The sequence below is a fragment of the Bufo gargarizans genome, chromosome 9, assembly GCF_014858855.1.
Source record: "Bufo gargarizans isolate SCDJY-AF-19 chromosome 9, ASM1485885v1, whole genome shotgun sequence".
NCBI lineage: Eukaryota > Metazoa > Chordata > Amphibia > Anura > Bufonidae > Bufo > Bufo gargarizans.
The window spans coordinates 167,848,351-167,864,870 of record NC_058088.1 but is presented as its reverse complement, the minus strand read 5'-3'; the positions used below and the strand labels follow the sequence as shown (position 1 = coordinate 167,864,870).

Below are 16,520 nucleotides of genomic sequence, written 5' to 3'. Positions count from 1 at the left end.
ATGGTTATGGGGCTGCAGTCAGGACCAGTAAGGGCCTTAATTTGGGTCGAGGATCAGTCCAGTGTCTTGACGGACAGCCAATTGGATCCTCCAGCTCAGTGCTGATGACATTTTTTTGGGTCTTCCACTTGACTTTTTTGTTCCATAACCCTCAGGATCATTTAAGAAATTCCAAATGACTGTCTTACTGCGTCCCCCCTCAGCAGTGATGGCGCGCTGTGAGAGACCCTGCTTATGCAGTTCAACAACCCGACCACGTTCAAAAAAGGGAGAGTTTTTGGCCTTTGCCATCAAAATGTGTGACTACCTGACAGAAAATGACAATGAATCCACATCTTTGCACAGATTTGGCCTTTTAAAAGGCATGTGGTCCTTAAATTTTGATCAGCTGAAAAACAGCCTGTTTCAGTTTATTCATTGTTTTCATTAAATTGAATGCTCAAAAAAGGTTTTTGTCTCACTCTCATTTCTTCTTGTTGCATGTTGAAGCTCTACTTGGAACCTTGTTAAGATCCAGCCATGCTAAATATGATTTTTTTGCAATTTTTCAAGTGGTCTTGAACTTTTGATCAGGACTGTATGTACAACACAGAAAATATTCACGGAGATTAGGAGATAGTTATAGTTACCTTAATAAGGACAAATACCAGGACAGGGACAAAATCATCCGCTCCAGGGACGGAGTACTCGTTAGCGAGACTTAGAAGGTTCATAATGGTTGAACACATGCGCAGGATACACTGCACCTTGTCGCTGGGAGTTTTGTACGCGCTAATGGTACGGATTTCAGCCTGTGCAGAAGGCCACGGAGCTTCCCTCAAGTAGACCTAATAGAAGCCATCAGAGAGAAAAGGTTATTATTCAGGACAGAAACCTCTAAATTATGTGTATCAGACAGGCCAGACGCTCCCACATAAAACGGCAGAAAGATTTTGTTAGTCTGTAAAGCAGACCATAGATAGGGAACCATTTCAATGGATCCGCAAAAAAAAAAGAAAAAATACGGAAGCTACTGCGTATGCCTTCCGTATTTCCGTTCAAAGATGGAACATATCCTACAATGATAGGACTGTTCTATCAGGGGCTAGCAGTACCATTCCGCAAAAAACGGAATGCACACAGACATCATCCGTATTTTTTGTGGATCCGTTTTTCGCGGACCTCAAAATACTGAAAGAGCCATACGGTCGTGTGCAAGAGTCCTAAGTCTAAGCACAATCATTTCTGAATCTCACAAACAGGACTTGTAAAACTGACCTCCGGGATCTGTAAAGCTCTGTGATTGGCTGTCACCACTTTGGACAATCTTTGGATGTGTTCGTATAACACCCTGTTTGGGGGTAAAAAAAAAAAAAAGGAAATTAAGTTAATTCTGTGCAAGACAAGTAAATCAGACAGACCATCTTTATCCTCACCTGACCTGACATTTTCAAGAAGAACAAAAGCTAGTACCACAGGGCACCTTACTGCTTCCCAGCAGAGGGCGAGGGGCATCTTACAGTGGTCCCATACATGGAGTTAGTCAATGTTAGATCGCTGCGCTCGCTACACCGTAACTCAGCAACAATAGCAATTATTTAAAATTTAACGGGGGGCCCTGATTTTTACATAATGTGAATTTTGTGATATTTTATTAAAGGGAGTCTGTCACCTATTTTGAGCATTTTAGAATGTTTTTATTGTCTGGCTTGCACACAGGAATCACTACACCACATGCATAAAAAGATCCAGCCGAACTGACTGAGCATGTGTGACCTCCAGCATGGGCCCATTAGGTGGACATCCTGTGAGGGAATCAAAAGAACAGCAGGGCGCATGATATGTATGTAACAGCAATATATAGACACAGGAGCCTAGTTTTAAAATAATTCCATCTGTTATATTTAGCGAGATCCAATAGAGAAATATGATAATATTCATGGGGCAACCCTTTTTTAATGAAATGTGCTGCGACTTTCTGATACTTTGCTTCAAACTTCATTTCATACACCTGGAGACTGGGCAGTCTCATTAAGGTGTACTTCTGATTTTAAAGTGGTTCTCCTATCGAGGCATAAGAACATCAGAGGCGGCTCCCCCACATGGCCCTCTCTTCTTGTAGATGCAGGAACAGTATTGTTATGCAAAATAAATTCTAACCAAGGGCTCTTTCACACCTGCGTTCTTTTCTTCCGGCATAGAGTTCCGTCGTCGGGGCTCTATGCCGGAAGAATCCTGATCAGTTTTATCCTAATGCATTCTGAATGGAGTGAAATCCGTTCAGGATGCATCAGGATGTCTTCAGTTCAGGACCGGAACGCTTTTTGGCCGGAGAAAATACCGCAGCATGCTGCGCTTTTTGCTCCGGCCAAAAATCCTGAACACTTGCCGCAAGGCCGGATCCGGAATTAATGCCCATTGAAAGGCATTGATCCGGATCCGGCCTTAAGCTAAACGTTGTTTCGGCGCATTGCCGGATCCGACGTTTAGCTTTTTCTCAATGGTTACCATGGCTGCCGGGACGCTAAAGTCCTGGCAGCCATGGTAAAGTGTAGTGGGGAGCGGGGGAGCAGCATACTTACCGTCCGTGCGGCTCCCGGGGCGCTCCAGAGTGACGTCAGGGCGCCCCACTCGCATGGCACGTCATCCATGCGCATGGGGCGCTCTGACGTCACTCTGGAGCGCCCCGGGAGCCGCACGGACGGTAAGTATACCGCTCCCCACTACTACTATGGCAACCAGGACTTTAATAGCGTCCTGGGTGCCATAGTAACACTGAAAGCATTTTGAAGACTGATCAGTCTTCAAATGCTTTCAGTACACTTGCATTTTTCCGGACAACGCAAGTGTGACAGAGGCCTTACAATGCATTTCATGCACGGCCATTTATTTAAAATAGCACAAAAAATGTTTATTCTCTGACCTGTTAGAAAGGTACATGATGTAAACTGTAGTGAAGGTAATGTTCTTATCAGTGACTGTATTTGTGAGTTATAACCTCCCTTCTGATCATCAGCCGTGTCATGTGACCAGCACTCTGATCTCCAAAAAACACAACATCTTATGTGTGGACAGGAAGCCAGTTCTCTTTGTATTCCTAAGGGAGTCTCAATATCAGTCTCATAGGAACGAATAGAGAAGTAACTGACTTCCTGTCGTGTGTCAGTTGGAGATCAGAGAGCTGAGGATCACAAGGGAGGTTATAACTCACAACTAGATTCACTAATCAAAAGATTACCTTCACTACAGTTTACATCAGGTGCCTATCTAAGGGCACTTTCACACTAGTGTTGTTAGAGTATGGCAGGCAGTTCCGTTGCCGGAACTGCTCGCCGGATCCGGAAATCCCTATGCAAACAGAAATCTTTTTTTTTTTTTTTCCAGATCAGTTTGACTTATTCATTGAAATAACGGATGCAGTATTAAATTTTTTCAAAGCTAGAAAGAAATGCGCATGAGCAGACTGGAAAACCAGATCCGACGATGCAGCAACTTCCGGAAAACTTGGTACCAGATTCGGCATTAAAGGGGTTATCCCATCTTAGACAATAGGGGCATATCGCTAGGATATGCCCCCATTGTCTGACAGGTGTGGGTCCCACCACAAGGAGAACGGAGCTGGGGAGAGTTGTGGCTGGAGGACCCCGGGTTCCGTCCACCACCAGGTGCAGATCCCCACCTCTCCCATTGAAGTGAATGGGAGCACACTGTGCATGCGCGGCCACCGCTCCCATTCATTTCTATGGGGCCGACAGAAATAGCCGAGCCAGCGCTCGGCTATTTTCGGCAGCTCCATAGAAATAAATGGAGGGCGGCTGCGCATGCGCAGTGCACCCTCCTCAAGTTTCTCCTCAAGTATGGCAGGCAGTTCCGTTGCCGGAACTGCTCGCCGGATCCGGAAATCCCTATGCAAACAGAAATCTTTTTTTTTTTTTTTCCAGATCAGTTTGACTTATTCATTGAAATAACGGATGCAGTATTAAATTTTTTCAAAGCTAGAAAGAAATGCGCATGAGCAGACTGGAAAACCAGATCCGACGATGCAGCAACTTCCGGAAAACTTGGTACCAGATTCGGCATTAAAGGGGTTATCCCATCTTAGACAATAGGGGCATATCGCTAGGATATGCCCCTATTTTCGGCAGCTCCATAGAAATAAATGGAGGGCGGCTGCGCATGCGCAGTGCACCCTCCTCAAGTTTCTCCGCTCAGTTCTCCTTGTAGGTGCGGGTCCCAGAGGTAGGACCCGCACCCATCAGACAATGGGGGGCTATCCTAGCGATATGCCCCCATGGTCTAAGATGGGATAATCCCTTTAATACATTTCAATTGAAATTAATGCTGGATCCGGCAAGTACGGTAGTGTTCCGGAATTTTATCCAGAGAAAATACCGTAGAGGGGACGTAACGGAAGACATCCTGATGCATACTGAACGGATTGCTTTCCATTCAGAATGCATTGGGACAAAATGGAAGCGTTTTTTTCCGGTATTGAAACCCTTTACCGGATTTCAATACCGAAAAAGAATAATGCTAGTGTGAAAGTGCCCTAACAGGTCAGAGAATAAACATTTTTGTGGGAAATCTAATTTAATGCTAATGTTCCCCAGCAGATGCTGCAGGGATAACATGGCTGGTCCTGGCTTACCCCTCTGATAAATAATTGCTGGAGTGAAAGAAGCCAGACTAAGCTTCTTTCCAAAAAGGGGTCATTCTTCAGGACATCAGATGTAACAATATGGCAAAAAAATCCCTTATGTACCATTAAGAGATTGTCCCCTGGATTTCAAAGCAGCCACCATGAGCAGTATACAAAACTGACTACACAAGGCTAGTGGGCCGCCAGTGAACTTAAAGGGGAAAGCTTAATCAAAAGGATCTTTGGTATATAAAAAAATAATAATCACCCCTTATGTCTACATTTTTGATCAGTCTTAGGACAAAGGAGTGGAGGTGTTTGGCTGAACCCCCTTTGGCTTTGTTTGGCTGTGCTCAGGCCTTGAAGAAGCTCAAGAAGAGCACTTCTGCGCCTTCAAATTAGATTGGTGGCCCATGACCCACATTTGTACTGTCACTAGGACATGTCAGAAGCTCTGTTACAATAGTGACTCCTAAACCCCTATAGCACTGCTCAAAACTATGTTTTTTTAAATAAGACATGGAAAGGGCCATTTAAATTGAGGGCTGTTTTGTTAAGAGGACCTCTAACCCCTCCTGTTTGGTAACTACTTGCTTTCCCTATGTACCAATAATTCTGGAGCATGTATTCTCATGGCCGTATGTTGTGCTGTTCCTCAATCATTCCTGCTAGAAGTTTATGAATGTAGGTCCAGTTGGGTGCTACCTATTAGAGGGGGAGGGGCGGCCCTGCACAGGGTGACACCCGCAACACTGATTTGATCATGACACTATGCAGGGACTCGCCCACTACTGGTTACACCTTCATTCATAAACCTCTAGTAGGAAAACATGCAGAAAAGGCACAATATAGATTCATAATAAATGCTCCAGAATCGTTATTGGATGGGGAATGCACATAGTTACTAAAACAGACATGTCAGGAGAGGGGACTGGTCCCCATTAAAACATTGTACCGCATTTGTGAGCAGTGCCCTTGGTGGAGGGCTCAAATCGTAGAATTCACAGATGTGGTCTTCCTACACGTCTGGATCCATTATGCCAGTAATAAACCACGGACTTGCTGTTTACCTGCTCCAATAATACGCCCTAAAACCAGAAGTACACATTAAGGGCTCTTTCACACAAGCGGATGCCGTGCGGGAAATCCGCTGCGTTACAGAGTGCCAAGCCCCGCTCTGGACATCAGAGACACAGAGCATTAACATGATTGATAATGCTCCGTGCCTCTCTCTGATCTTTTTACTACAAAATCACAGTAAGATAAAGTTGTCACCGTTCTTATGTAGTAAAAAGATCAGAGAGAAGCACGGAGCATTATCAACCATGTTACTGCTCCGTGTCTGCTGTCCGGAACGGGGCTTGGCTGTCTTTCACGCAGCGGATTACCTGCACGACATTCACTCGTGTGAAAGAGACCTAAGGGTTCTGCCTCCCCATCTATCACTCACTTCTCCTAATATGCCTCCTTTTCCCTTCAACTCACTGATCACGTAGTGCGTCGGCATCCTGGTTGGGGTAGAAGGCCAGCTTAAAAATACGGTTCATCACGCTTCTCTCAATTGCAGTTTGCGCGTCCTGTAGCTGCTCCTCGCTGGCATTTTGCCAAATCACATCTTGGGCCATAGCTCCGTACAGGGACTGCAAGAATTCCTCCACTTGCGCAGTTTTATCATCGGCTGCTGTTAACTTCTGAAAATCTATGGACATAGAGCAACACAAAATAAAACCTAAGGACACACATGTTTAAAAGGGGTAACACCAGGGATCAGCAACCTCCGGCACTCCAGATCTTGTGAAACTACAACTGCCAGCATGCTCTATTCACTTCTATGGGGGTCCCAAAATCTTTGTTGTCTGCTCCGTACAGTATAAGGCTACTTTCACACTAGCGTTCGGGGCTCCGCTTGCGAGTTCCGTTTAAAGGCTCTCACAAGCGGCCCCGAATGCATCCGTTCTGCCCCAATGCATTCTGAGTGGATGCGGATCCGCTCAGAATGCCTCAGTCTGGCACCGTTTGGCCTCCGCTCCGCTCAGTAGGCGGACACCCGAACGCTGCTTGCAGTGGTCGGGTGTCCGCCTGGCCGTGTGGAGGCAAACGGATCCGTCCAGACTTACAATGTAAGTCAATGGGGACGGATCCGTTTGAAGTTGACACAATATGGCTCAATTTCAAACGGATCCGTCCCCCATTGACTTTCAATGTAAAGTCTGGACGGATCAGTCTGACTAACTTTCACTCTTAGAATTTTTTCTGAAATATAATGCAGACGGATCCGTTCTGAACGGATCCCATCCTCTGCATTATAGGAGCGGATCCGCCTGTGCAGACACCAGACGGATCCGCTCCGAACGCAAGTGTGAAAGTAGCCTTAGAATGAAGTTTTATACGAATCGACTTAGGGGAATAACATTCTCCAATCACCAATCAGGCAATAAAAAAAATTCTTAAAATAAAATATCTGCATGTTTGGCTAGCAATGTAGTGTGTCCATAAAGACCCGCACTACACAAATAACATGTAAATTATCTCGTCCAGTGAACACCAAAAAAATAAAAAATAAAATGCCAGAATTGCTGCGTTTTGCTTGGTCGTTACCAAAAAAAAACAGAACAAAAAAAAAAAAAAAAAGAAATCTAAGTATGCCCCTAAAATTATACCAATGAAAACTAAAAATCGGCCTGCAAAAATGAAGCCCTCATCCAGCTCTGTAGAAAGAAAAATAAAGTTATGGGTTTTGGGATGTGGCGATGCAAAAACATTTTCTTCTTTTTGAAACACCGGCTCGGCTCTTCTTCCAGGTGTGTGCTGGTAGTTGTACCATGGTTGGGGGTTGCTGAACCCTGCGCTAAACAAACAGAACAAGATTTACCTTGAATAAACTCCAGGATCTTTTTCTCTTTGCTCTCCAACAAGAGACGGACGCAAACAGTGGTGAAATATCGCGTGGAGACTTCCTTATCACGAAGAACTCTCTGCAGCAGCCGTTCAAGGTGAGCCTGTGTGCTTTGTAGCCCCTGGCGACATCTCGTCAGATATGCAATATAGGAGGCCCTTTTCCTGCAATAACCAGCAGGTAAATCTTAAATCGGTACAAAGGAAGTAAACGCAAAGAATCTACAGGACAATCATTTCTTATTCATTGTTTAAAAGAGAATGCCCGACCATGGCATATGGACATCATAGAGGAGGACTCCCCACTGAGAATTCCCTAAAAGTTGAAAAAAGGAGCAGCTCTCACTCTGGTAGACCCGATCTGCCCGTGTATTACTTAGTTGGCCATTTATTGCATGCACCGTTTCCTCCACCAGTTTTAGCATTGGCCACTGCCAGACTGATATGCATCGGCAACCTTTTTTCCAACTGTATAATAAAGTGCTGCACCATGCACTTTCCTATACATACTGTAGGTCCACCTCCATAAAAAAATAAAAAAATAAAAATAAATATAGTATGTGGTGTATTTCCTGACTGCCAGCAAGACTGGAAAGATGTGGATAATGTGAATAATCGTTGAGTTTGCAAAGATATAAGTGTAATTATTAGAGATGGCAAAGTCACTTCCTTTGTTCCTATACTAAAGAAATATCAGAGAACAATATTGCTTGTATTGCTTGTAATCCAGCTTCGTGTAGCCATATTGACAGTCCCGTTACTGCACGTCCATAACAGCCATCTCAGAATATTCTTCATGCAGAGGCGACCGCTCGTGAGAAGAGAATTGGCAAGACAACTAGTAGTATTAGAGGGTGAACGGTGCTCTTACACCTGCACATGTCCCTTCATACCTGTAATCCTCGGCTATGGAGGCAAGGATCTTGCTGCAAGTCCGGTTGTCAAATCTGCTCACACAGCGCATGGTCTCCTGAATCTGGGCCATGAGGTTCTTGTCCTGTAGATTAATGGCCTCGGCCAGCTGGACTTTCAGGAAGCACACAATCTCATTGTCTGCAATGAGATTTTTTTTAAATTGTCGTTTAGAAAAATTACATAAAATGAAAAAATTATTGTCCAGAATAATTGGGCCAAGTTTAGAAATAAATGAGGTCATTGTTTTAGGACTCATTAGAAACCTTAAAAGGGGTATTCCGGTTAATTACAGGTCATCCCCTATCCACAGGATAGGGAACAATAACCTTTAGACCCTACCAATTACGAAAATGGGGACCCCATACCCCTTGTAGGATCGGCACTGCTTCTTTACTTATCTCTATAAGGCTGGGTTCACACCTGAGCGTTTTACAGCGCGTTCCTACGCGCTGTAAAACGCACAACAGGCAAGAACCAATGCTTCCCTATGGGAATGGTTCTCACCTGGGCGTTTTACAGCGCGTATGATCGCGCTGTAAAATTCCCGACGCTCAAACAAGTGCTTGAGCTTTTTTTTGGGCGTTTGTCGCGCGTTCCCGCACATAGATATTCGGGAACGCGCGACAATGTGTGCACGCCTGTCTCTGTATGCGCGATTGTAAACGCCCGTACAATCGCGCATACAGAGCGCTCGTTTCAGAACGCTCAGGTCTGAACCCAGCCTAAGAGTTCTGGAAATAGCCGAGCGCTGTACTCCGCTGTCTCCAGGACTTTTGTATAGATTAATGGAGCTGCAGTACGCATACCCGACCCTTTGGAAGGGTAAGGGATCCCAGGTTTCGGGATCAGTGGGGCTCCCAGCGGAAGGACCCCCACCAATCTAATAGTCATCTCCCATCTTGTGGATAGAGGATAACGTGTAACTATTGGAATACCCCCTTGATGGTTTTAGGGAACTTAGTTTGAAGTTAAACTCTAAACCAGTGGGCTCCAACTCCTGTGAAACTACAACTCCAAGCAGGGCATGCTGAAATATGTAGTATCACAACAGGTGGAGATCCGGTTGTCCTGGCCACACTGATAATATATGGGCTTTGGGCACTATCAAAATGCAATATTGGTATATGTAAAAGGGAGTATGTCACCTTGATTAAAGACTTATCTGCAGTACTACATAAATAGTAGTGCTCATTTTAAATTTTCATACTGCTCCGTATTCTGCTGACAAAGCTGTGCTGAAGTACATTGTCTGGACTTCTGAGCTGCATGCACATAAGGGAGAGGACCTCCTGTGCATGAGCGCACCGATCCAGACTATGTAATCCAGCGCAGGTTTGTCAGCACACAGTGTGGAAATGAAGGGCAATAGAAAAATAAAACTTGGCTCTCTAGGCTCCTTATCTGCAGTACTACTCATATAGTACCGCAGATAATAGTCCATATTCAAGGTGACAGACTCTTTAAATGTTGAATTACCTTCAGGATCATTATGATCAGGAAGACCATTCCGCGTAGAGTGGGAAAGCATTGGAAATGCAACAGAATCAGCAGAGCATAATGCTAATCGCAACTTCTTTTTTGCATCCCTACATAAAAACAGAAATAAGACATTGGAATATAATAACGTCTCCAAGTGTACAGCGAATATGCTCTTCACTTTTATATATAAAAAGTAGCTGTTCAGAAATGGCTTTAGTACATGAGAGAAATCAGTCTTTACTGCCTCTCAACCGCTACCTGTAAGAGAAGGAGGAGTCCGGTGGAGGAGCCGTTTGGCTGGCAGAATCCAGGAGATCATCAGCAGTCATATTCTGCAAGGCTTCCTCTCTAGGGGAATCGTGAAGACTTTCTCCATCACCGATGGCATCTGCAACACATCACATTATAGATGAGAGACCAGCACTGTCAATGAGGCTATGCCTCTCAGGGATCAGTCTGGTCTAAAGCCTGTGTGCATATACGAGAAGGTAAATGTAAAAACAGAGGCTGAGATTTACTCATTCCAAAGATGGGGTAAGCTTGGGCAGGCTGTGTAGAACTGCAGCAGATTTGTCACAGGGGCTCAGGCTGGATGAGAAATGTGAAGCAGGGATAGACGCCTTTCTCTGACAGATTTTGCCAGTGAAGCTTCATGCCCTTCAGCTATGCCTAGTCCCCTAGTCGAGCATGTCGGAAAAAAGTGGAAAAACCCTAGGTGCATTAATTTTTTTTCTTAGACAGATTTTGGAGGTATACACATTAGTAGATCTGGGCCAAAGTATCTAAAGCACCTGTATACCCTGATCACTTCATTCATTTGCCGCGTGACAATTTCAAACACAAATGAAACCTCAATTACAAAATAAATAAATCATATTAAAATTGTAGAAAATATCACCTTGCCCATCAAACTTACGTTTGCAGTCATGCAACTTTGCATCAAAGTCTAAATAATTACATAAAATTTGTCTGCTGCAGAAGAGAATCACAGTTAAGAAGTTCCTTCTTACTCTCCAAAAAACTTTCTGAGCCATGGATTCTAAAGATACATTGGGTATATTATCCCATATACTGTGACATGATCATAACTGCATCTTTTCTTTAGTATGGCAGAAAGGATGAAAGACACAACTGATGGCTGACATGAAATGAATGGTTTTACCTGCTGCCTCATAGGAGCCTGTGGCTCCATCACTTGGGCTACTCCTCTTGATGGCATTCCTATACTTGTCAAGAATGTCTTCTGCAGCCTGAGAGTGGGGACCAAGTCTAGATGTTGCGTCATCTAAAAAGTTAAAACCCATTATCCAGTCAGCCGTTCCGTGACTCCTCAGATGGACATTACTGTACAACATCAGAAATTGAACCTGCACCTGGCATGGAGAATCTGTCCTGCCCAAGTTCCTCCTTCTCCTGCTTTTCCTTCTTCCGGAAGGGAATAGGGGCTGAGGAAAAAAAAAAAAAAAGTCGGCACTTACAAAGAGTCACTTGCAGAGTACCTGGTAACAGTATCTAGTAACCTGCAGAATAGCAATTTACCTTTGGGCATCGCTGACACGAAGCGTTTCCTCCACCAAGGTCTGTTACGGTCTGAACGCTCGTCATCGCTGTCTTTCCTTTCTTCTGGCTACAAGAATACATTTACAGTTAAACGTTACATCGGTGTCATTGTCCTGAGTGTACTAAAAGGTTTTAAGAATTTATAATTATTGTCGAGAAAATACATTTTCACGTTTCATTGTCGCTACTTTCACATTAGTGTTTTCAATTCCGCTATCAAGATCCGTCAACGGGGACAATACTGAGAGCACCAGAACGCATTCCATTCTGTTTGGTTGCGCCCCCACATTTCTGTGCGGGACAAGACGGACTCAGACGCAATAGAAAACGGATCCGTCCCCCCATTGACTTCCAATGGTGTTCACGACAGATGGATGCGGTTGTATTATTGTAACGGAAGTGTTTTTTGCAGATTCATGACGGATCTGCAAAAAAGACTAATGTGAAAGTAGCCTTAGAGAGGCATAAACGGATGAGAATAAAACCACAAGGCAGACAGCGGTCTCTCTGCAGGGTCTTCTGCAAACTCTTGTAGCCAAGGTCTTTCCCATACTTGCTTTTTCCACGTTTTGGCTGATTTGTCAGAAGAGGCGGGGCTTAACTAAAAGGGCATGTCCTTATTTCGCATTGTACCAACAGGCAGAAGAAGGCGCATTATCTATTTTTCTACAGGTTAGGCCCTTCTGTTTTCACATAATTAAAGCTCAGCGAGACATGCGGTTTAAGAAAAATGGTGGATTACGTCCCATCTCATACATCGCTAGGATATGCCCCCAATGTCTGATAGGTGCGAGTCCTGGAGGTGGGACCAGCACCTATGTCTAGAGCGGAGCTCGCAAAGTGAAGGAGAACAGACTGTGCATGTTCTATAATAGAGAGACTGAATGAATCCTTACTCTTTTGGAGAGTTGAAGTTGAATTTACCCTATATAACTAGTCAACGTTTATTTAGGGGAGCCGATTAGCATTTTTGACGATGCTAAGCTGCTGACAGGACTAGGTATGGGGCGAGGAGAGCAGTACAATTTGACCTTTTGTTGAGCTTTTCTCAAAAGAGTAGTGTAAAAAATGAAGTTTTATTCTGCTCCTTTAAGTGCATGGGAGATGGAGCTTTGCTGTGAACTGCTCTCTGCATGGAGATGCATCACAGCTCCACCAGAGTACACCATAGCTAGCACTCAGAGCAGAGGGAAGGAGCTGTGCAGCAACATAACGCAGAGACCACTTCACAGTGAAGCTCAACCCTGGGGACTTTAGGAGCAGAACAAAACTTCATATTCTCACTGCTTCGGATAAAAACTCCACATAAGGTATCTTTATACTGCTCTCTCTAGTGCTATCAGCAATTTACCAAAGCTAAAACTGCTGATAGATTCCATTTGAGTATAAATTCTGGACATCACATACCTCCCCCCTTGAAGAATCCTTGCTAGGTGAGGATGAGGACGACTGCGAGGCATTGATCCCTGCAGATGGACCCAACGCCATTCCACCAGGTGGCAACTCTCGCTCGTCATTTCCTGCTCTTCTTGCCCAGCCAGGATCACTCATAGGCCGCCGTATGGATGTGGCTATGTCAGAGCTACGGCTGCGCACTAATCTCTCAGGACAAGAGTGTCCTCTGCCTATAGGAGTCAGAGTCCGTGGGAACAAAGACATGCGAGCCAAACGTGGGCAGTCGAGCTTCACTGCCTCCCATAGCTCCTTCCATAATGGGTGGATCAGGAGGAGGGTGAGAGGGTCTTGCATAGTGTACTTTGGGCCGCACCACTGAAAAGATAAAAAATAAATAAACATTAAGTCAATTATATACATAAATAGTGCAAGCATTAGGCAAGTCACTAAAAGAAAACAGAACTCAGTACCTTCATTAGATGCTGGCGCTAAGGGATCAAACATGGCTAACAAGGACTCTGTCTGGGATGGGGGAGACGTGGTGTGATGAATGTCTGGAAAATAAAGAAGGCATATTACTGGTCTTTTTTTTTTTTTTTTTTTGCATGGAGTGGTCTCTGAAAAGAAAGATAAAGCTAAGAAATAATAGAACAGTAAACATAGTTGCAAAACTGGACTCTTAGGATAGACAAGTGGCTCCTGCTAATGAAGAAAAAGTAATTAAATTGGATCCGTCAGGTCACAGGATAAACTGGGAGGAACTGAGCTCCCAGATATACATACAGCTTTCTAAGGCGTTCTTCGGTATTTTCATGTAAAAATGCAGCCAGGATTCAAATAGAAAGCCTGTGATTCCTGCTTCTCCCAAGTAGAGGAGCCCCTTCTATGACATCCACATGCCCCTGATACAGTATATCGACAACAGCGGTCCTTATGAGGAAACCCCTTTAGGCTGGGGTTAACAGCGTGCGGTGCAGGAAACTATCACCTGCTATAAAGTAACAACAACAGTCCAAACAGTAACGCTAAAAAGTCTCCCTGTAGCCCTAGTCTTAAAGGGGTTGTCTCATCTCAGACAATGGGGGCATACTGCCAGGAAATCCCCCATTGTCTGATCGGTGCGAGTCCCCCTGCTGGGACCTGCACTTATATCGAGAACGGAGCCCCGAAAGTGGTGGAGGGTGCACTGTGCATGCGCTCCCATTTACTTCTATGAGGAGAGCGTTTGGCAGTGGCCGGACTGGAGTCCTTCAGCCACCACTTTGCAGGGCTCTATTCCAGATAAAGGGTGTGGGTCCTAGCGATATGCCCCCATTGTCTCAGATAAGACAACTCCTTTAAAGGGGTTGTGCAGGCATTATGTCCAATCTGTGAGGGTCTGACGCCTGCAAGCTCCACCTCCCTGGCCGATCAGCTGTTTGAAGAGAAGGCGGCAGTCCATGCGAGCTCCGCTTCCTATTCATTACATTGCGCATAGCCTCCCTTGCAGCGGCGCTTCCAAGACCTATCCTGAGGATACAATTTCCTTTTTTATTTACTTTTCTGCTTACACAGCCATATGTTTTTTGCAGGACGATTTGTATTATTTATGCGGTTTCTTAAGAGGGCGGAGTGACCAGGGCAAATGTTGAGAAAAGGGTAAAGTCGGGGTGTTGTCAGAGTGTAGAACGGGCAGCCCACGAACTGATCAGTGATCGCAGCATGCACTATTTGGTTTGATTTTCATGCAAAACTCGCCCATTCAAGTCAACAGATCCATTTAAGAAAATGGACAGCACACGGATGTCTGCTAGGACACGCTGGGTGGGCATTTTTTGATCGATGTGAAAAACGGACGATATACAGGCAGAAAAGAATGGACAAACAGTGCAGAATGAAGGGCACATGGACAAGTTTAGCCAGTTAAGATTTTTTGCATCACATATCAGGTCGCTCAATGAAAAGCTATTTTTTATCCATTTTTACTGGCCCATGCTATATACCATTTATGAAAGGAAAGTATGTAGTAGTGTGCAAGTACAACCATCTGTACAATTTGGTCCACTAGTACCACATTATGTTTGAGATCCTAAAGCTCGGAAGAAATATGATTTTAACTGTATACTCTCCAGTCTACACATACACAACCGATGCAACAAGCTGCCATTAGTCATATGTCACAGTTCACATACAGCCAGTTCCATCCACATTATTCCTCCTAAAAGCTGTCAATATAAAAACTGTGAAATATTTGCACTTTGCCACTTACTCTGAACACAGTCCTCAACTTCAGGGCTCGTTACTGAATCCTTTCCTCCAAAGTCGGAGCTACACTCAGAGCGGAGGTCTTCTATCTTGTTGGGGATGTCCTCAGAAGTTGCACTAATGCCTTTAAAAAGAAAACAAATATTTGTCAATAAGTTTTCAGAAAACTTTTGAGTGTCAAAAAATGGGGGCCCGAGTGCCGAGACCCCCACCAATGCCCCTATAACAAGGAGAGAGAAGCGCTTGTACAGCTCGTGACAGTGAGACCGGCCCATAGACTTTCTATCGAGTCTGTCTCTCTTCATTTCCTGCAGCGAGGAGAGACAGCACAATATGAGAGCACTTCTCTCTCCTCGTTCTAGCAATCACTGGGGGTCTCAGCACTCAGACTCCCACTGATCAAAACCTTTGAGGTCTCCGACATATCAAAAGTTGTCTGAAAACCTCAGTGACCCTTTAATCCCTTACTATGGGATATGTAAACCACAGACATGAAAGTAAAGCTGCATCTTACCTGACACCACACTCAGACCTGGAGTGCTGGGTCTGGAGCTGACCTCCCGCACCTCGGTGTCATCCGATGTACTGCCCAACCCGGAGCAGCTCTCCAGTTCTTGCAGCCGCTCTTCCTGCTTCATGTCTGGTGCTTCTGGGAAAAAAAGGATGCCGAGTCATCAAGTTGTTCAACTGCTGCCGCTGACCATAGATGTCAGAATCATTCTGTTTATATTCCAGAATGTAAATGCTGCAATAGGAATGCAAGGTGTTCTTCAATGACTAGAGAGGCCCTGCTAGGAACACAGGCTGGAATAAAGGGATCATCCAGGTTTGTAAAACTCCTGACCTATCATAGTTGACCATAGTTTGGAAGGGCTAGGACTCTAGGTATCCCTGCTGATCAGCTGTCTGAGGGGCCACGTCACTTGGGTGAGGTCTGTGGTCTCCTCATTGCTTACACGGGTTCATACTGCACAATGCCATACTCTGCAGCAGCTGTGCTTGCTTTTGCAGATAGAGCCGCTGTGAAAAAAAACTGAAAACAGCCCCTTTTAAACAGCTGACTGACAGTGGAGCCAAGAGTCGGCCCCCCAAAAAATCTGATACTGATGATCTAACCTAGGGATAGGCATTTTCACACTCTGTATGCAAATAGCAGTACCATTTTAAATGGGTTTTCCGATTTTTTTTATACTGATGACCCATCCTCAAGAGATCATCAGTAGCTCATCGGTGGGAGTTAGACTCCCGGGACAAGCGCCGATCAGCTGTTTAAGGAGGCCCTTGTGCACTTTCCAAGCACAGCTCGATCCACTGGATAGCAGATGTACTTGGTATTGCAGCTCAGCCGCATTCACTTAAATGGGACTGAGCTGTGCCGAGGCCCTGTGACGTCACTAGGTAGGGTAAGCCCCAA

At 44.8% G+C, this 16,520-nt stretch overlaps 1 protein-coding gene across 1 annotated transcript in view; it reads right to left on the bottom strand.

Moving 5' to 3' along the window:
* Positions 1-16,520, bottom strand: part of GAPVD1 (GTPase activating protein and VPS9 domains 1) — a 61,650-nt gene that overhangs the window by 5,416 nt on the left and 39,714 nt on the right. The window contains 15 exon segments of the mRNA XM_044305296.1: positions 630-827; positions 1,258-1,330; positions 6,104-6,317; positions 7,491-7,678; positions 8,407-8,566; positions 9,905-10,014; positions 10,166-10,295; positions 11,070-11,192; positions 11,281-11,352; positions 11,447-11,534; positions 12,875-13,084; positions 13,086-13,237; positions 13,333-13,416; positions 15,111-15,230; positions 15,621-15,755. Of these exon segments, the coding sequence (XP_044161231.1) occupies positions 630-827; positions 1,258-1,330; positions 6,104-6,317; positions 7,491-7,678; positions 8,407-8,566; positions 9,905-10,014; positions 10,166-10,295; positions 11,070-11,192; positions 11,281-11,352; positions 11,447-11,534; positions 12,875-13,084; positions 13,086-13,237; positions 13,333-13,416; positions 15,111-15,230; positions 15,621-15,755 (2,057 nt within the window).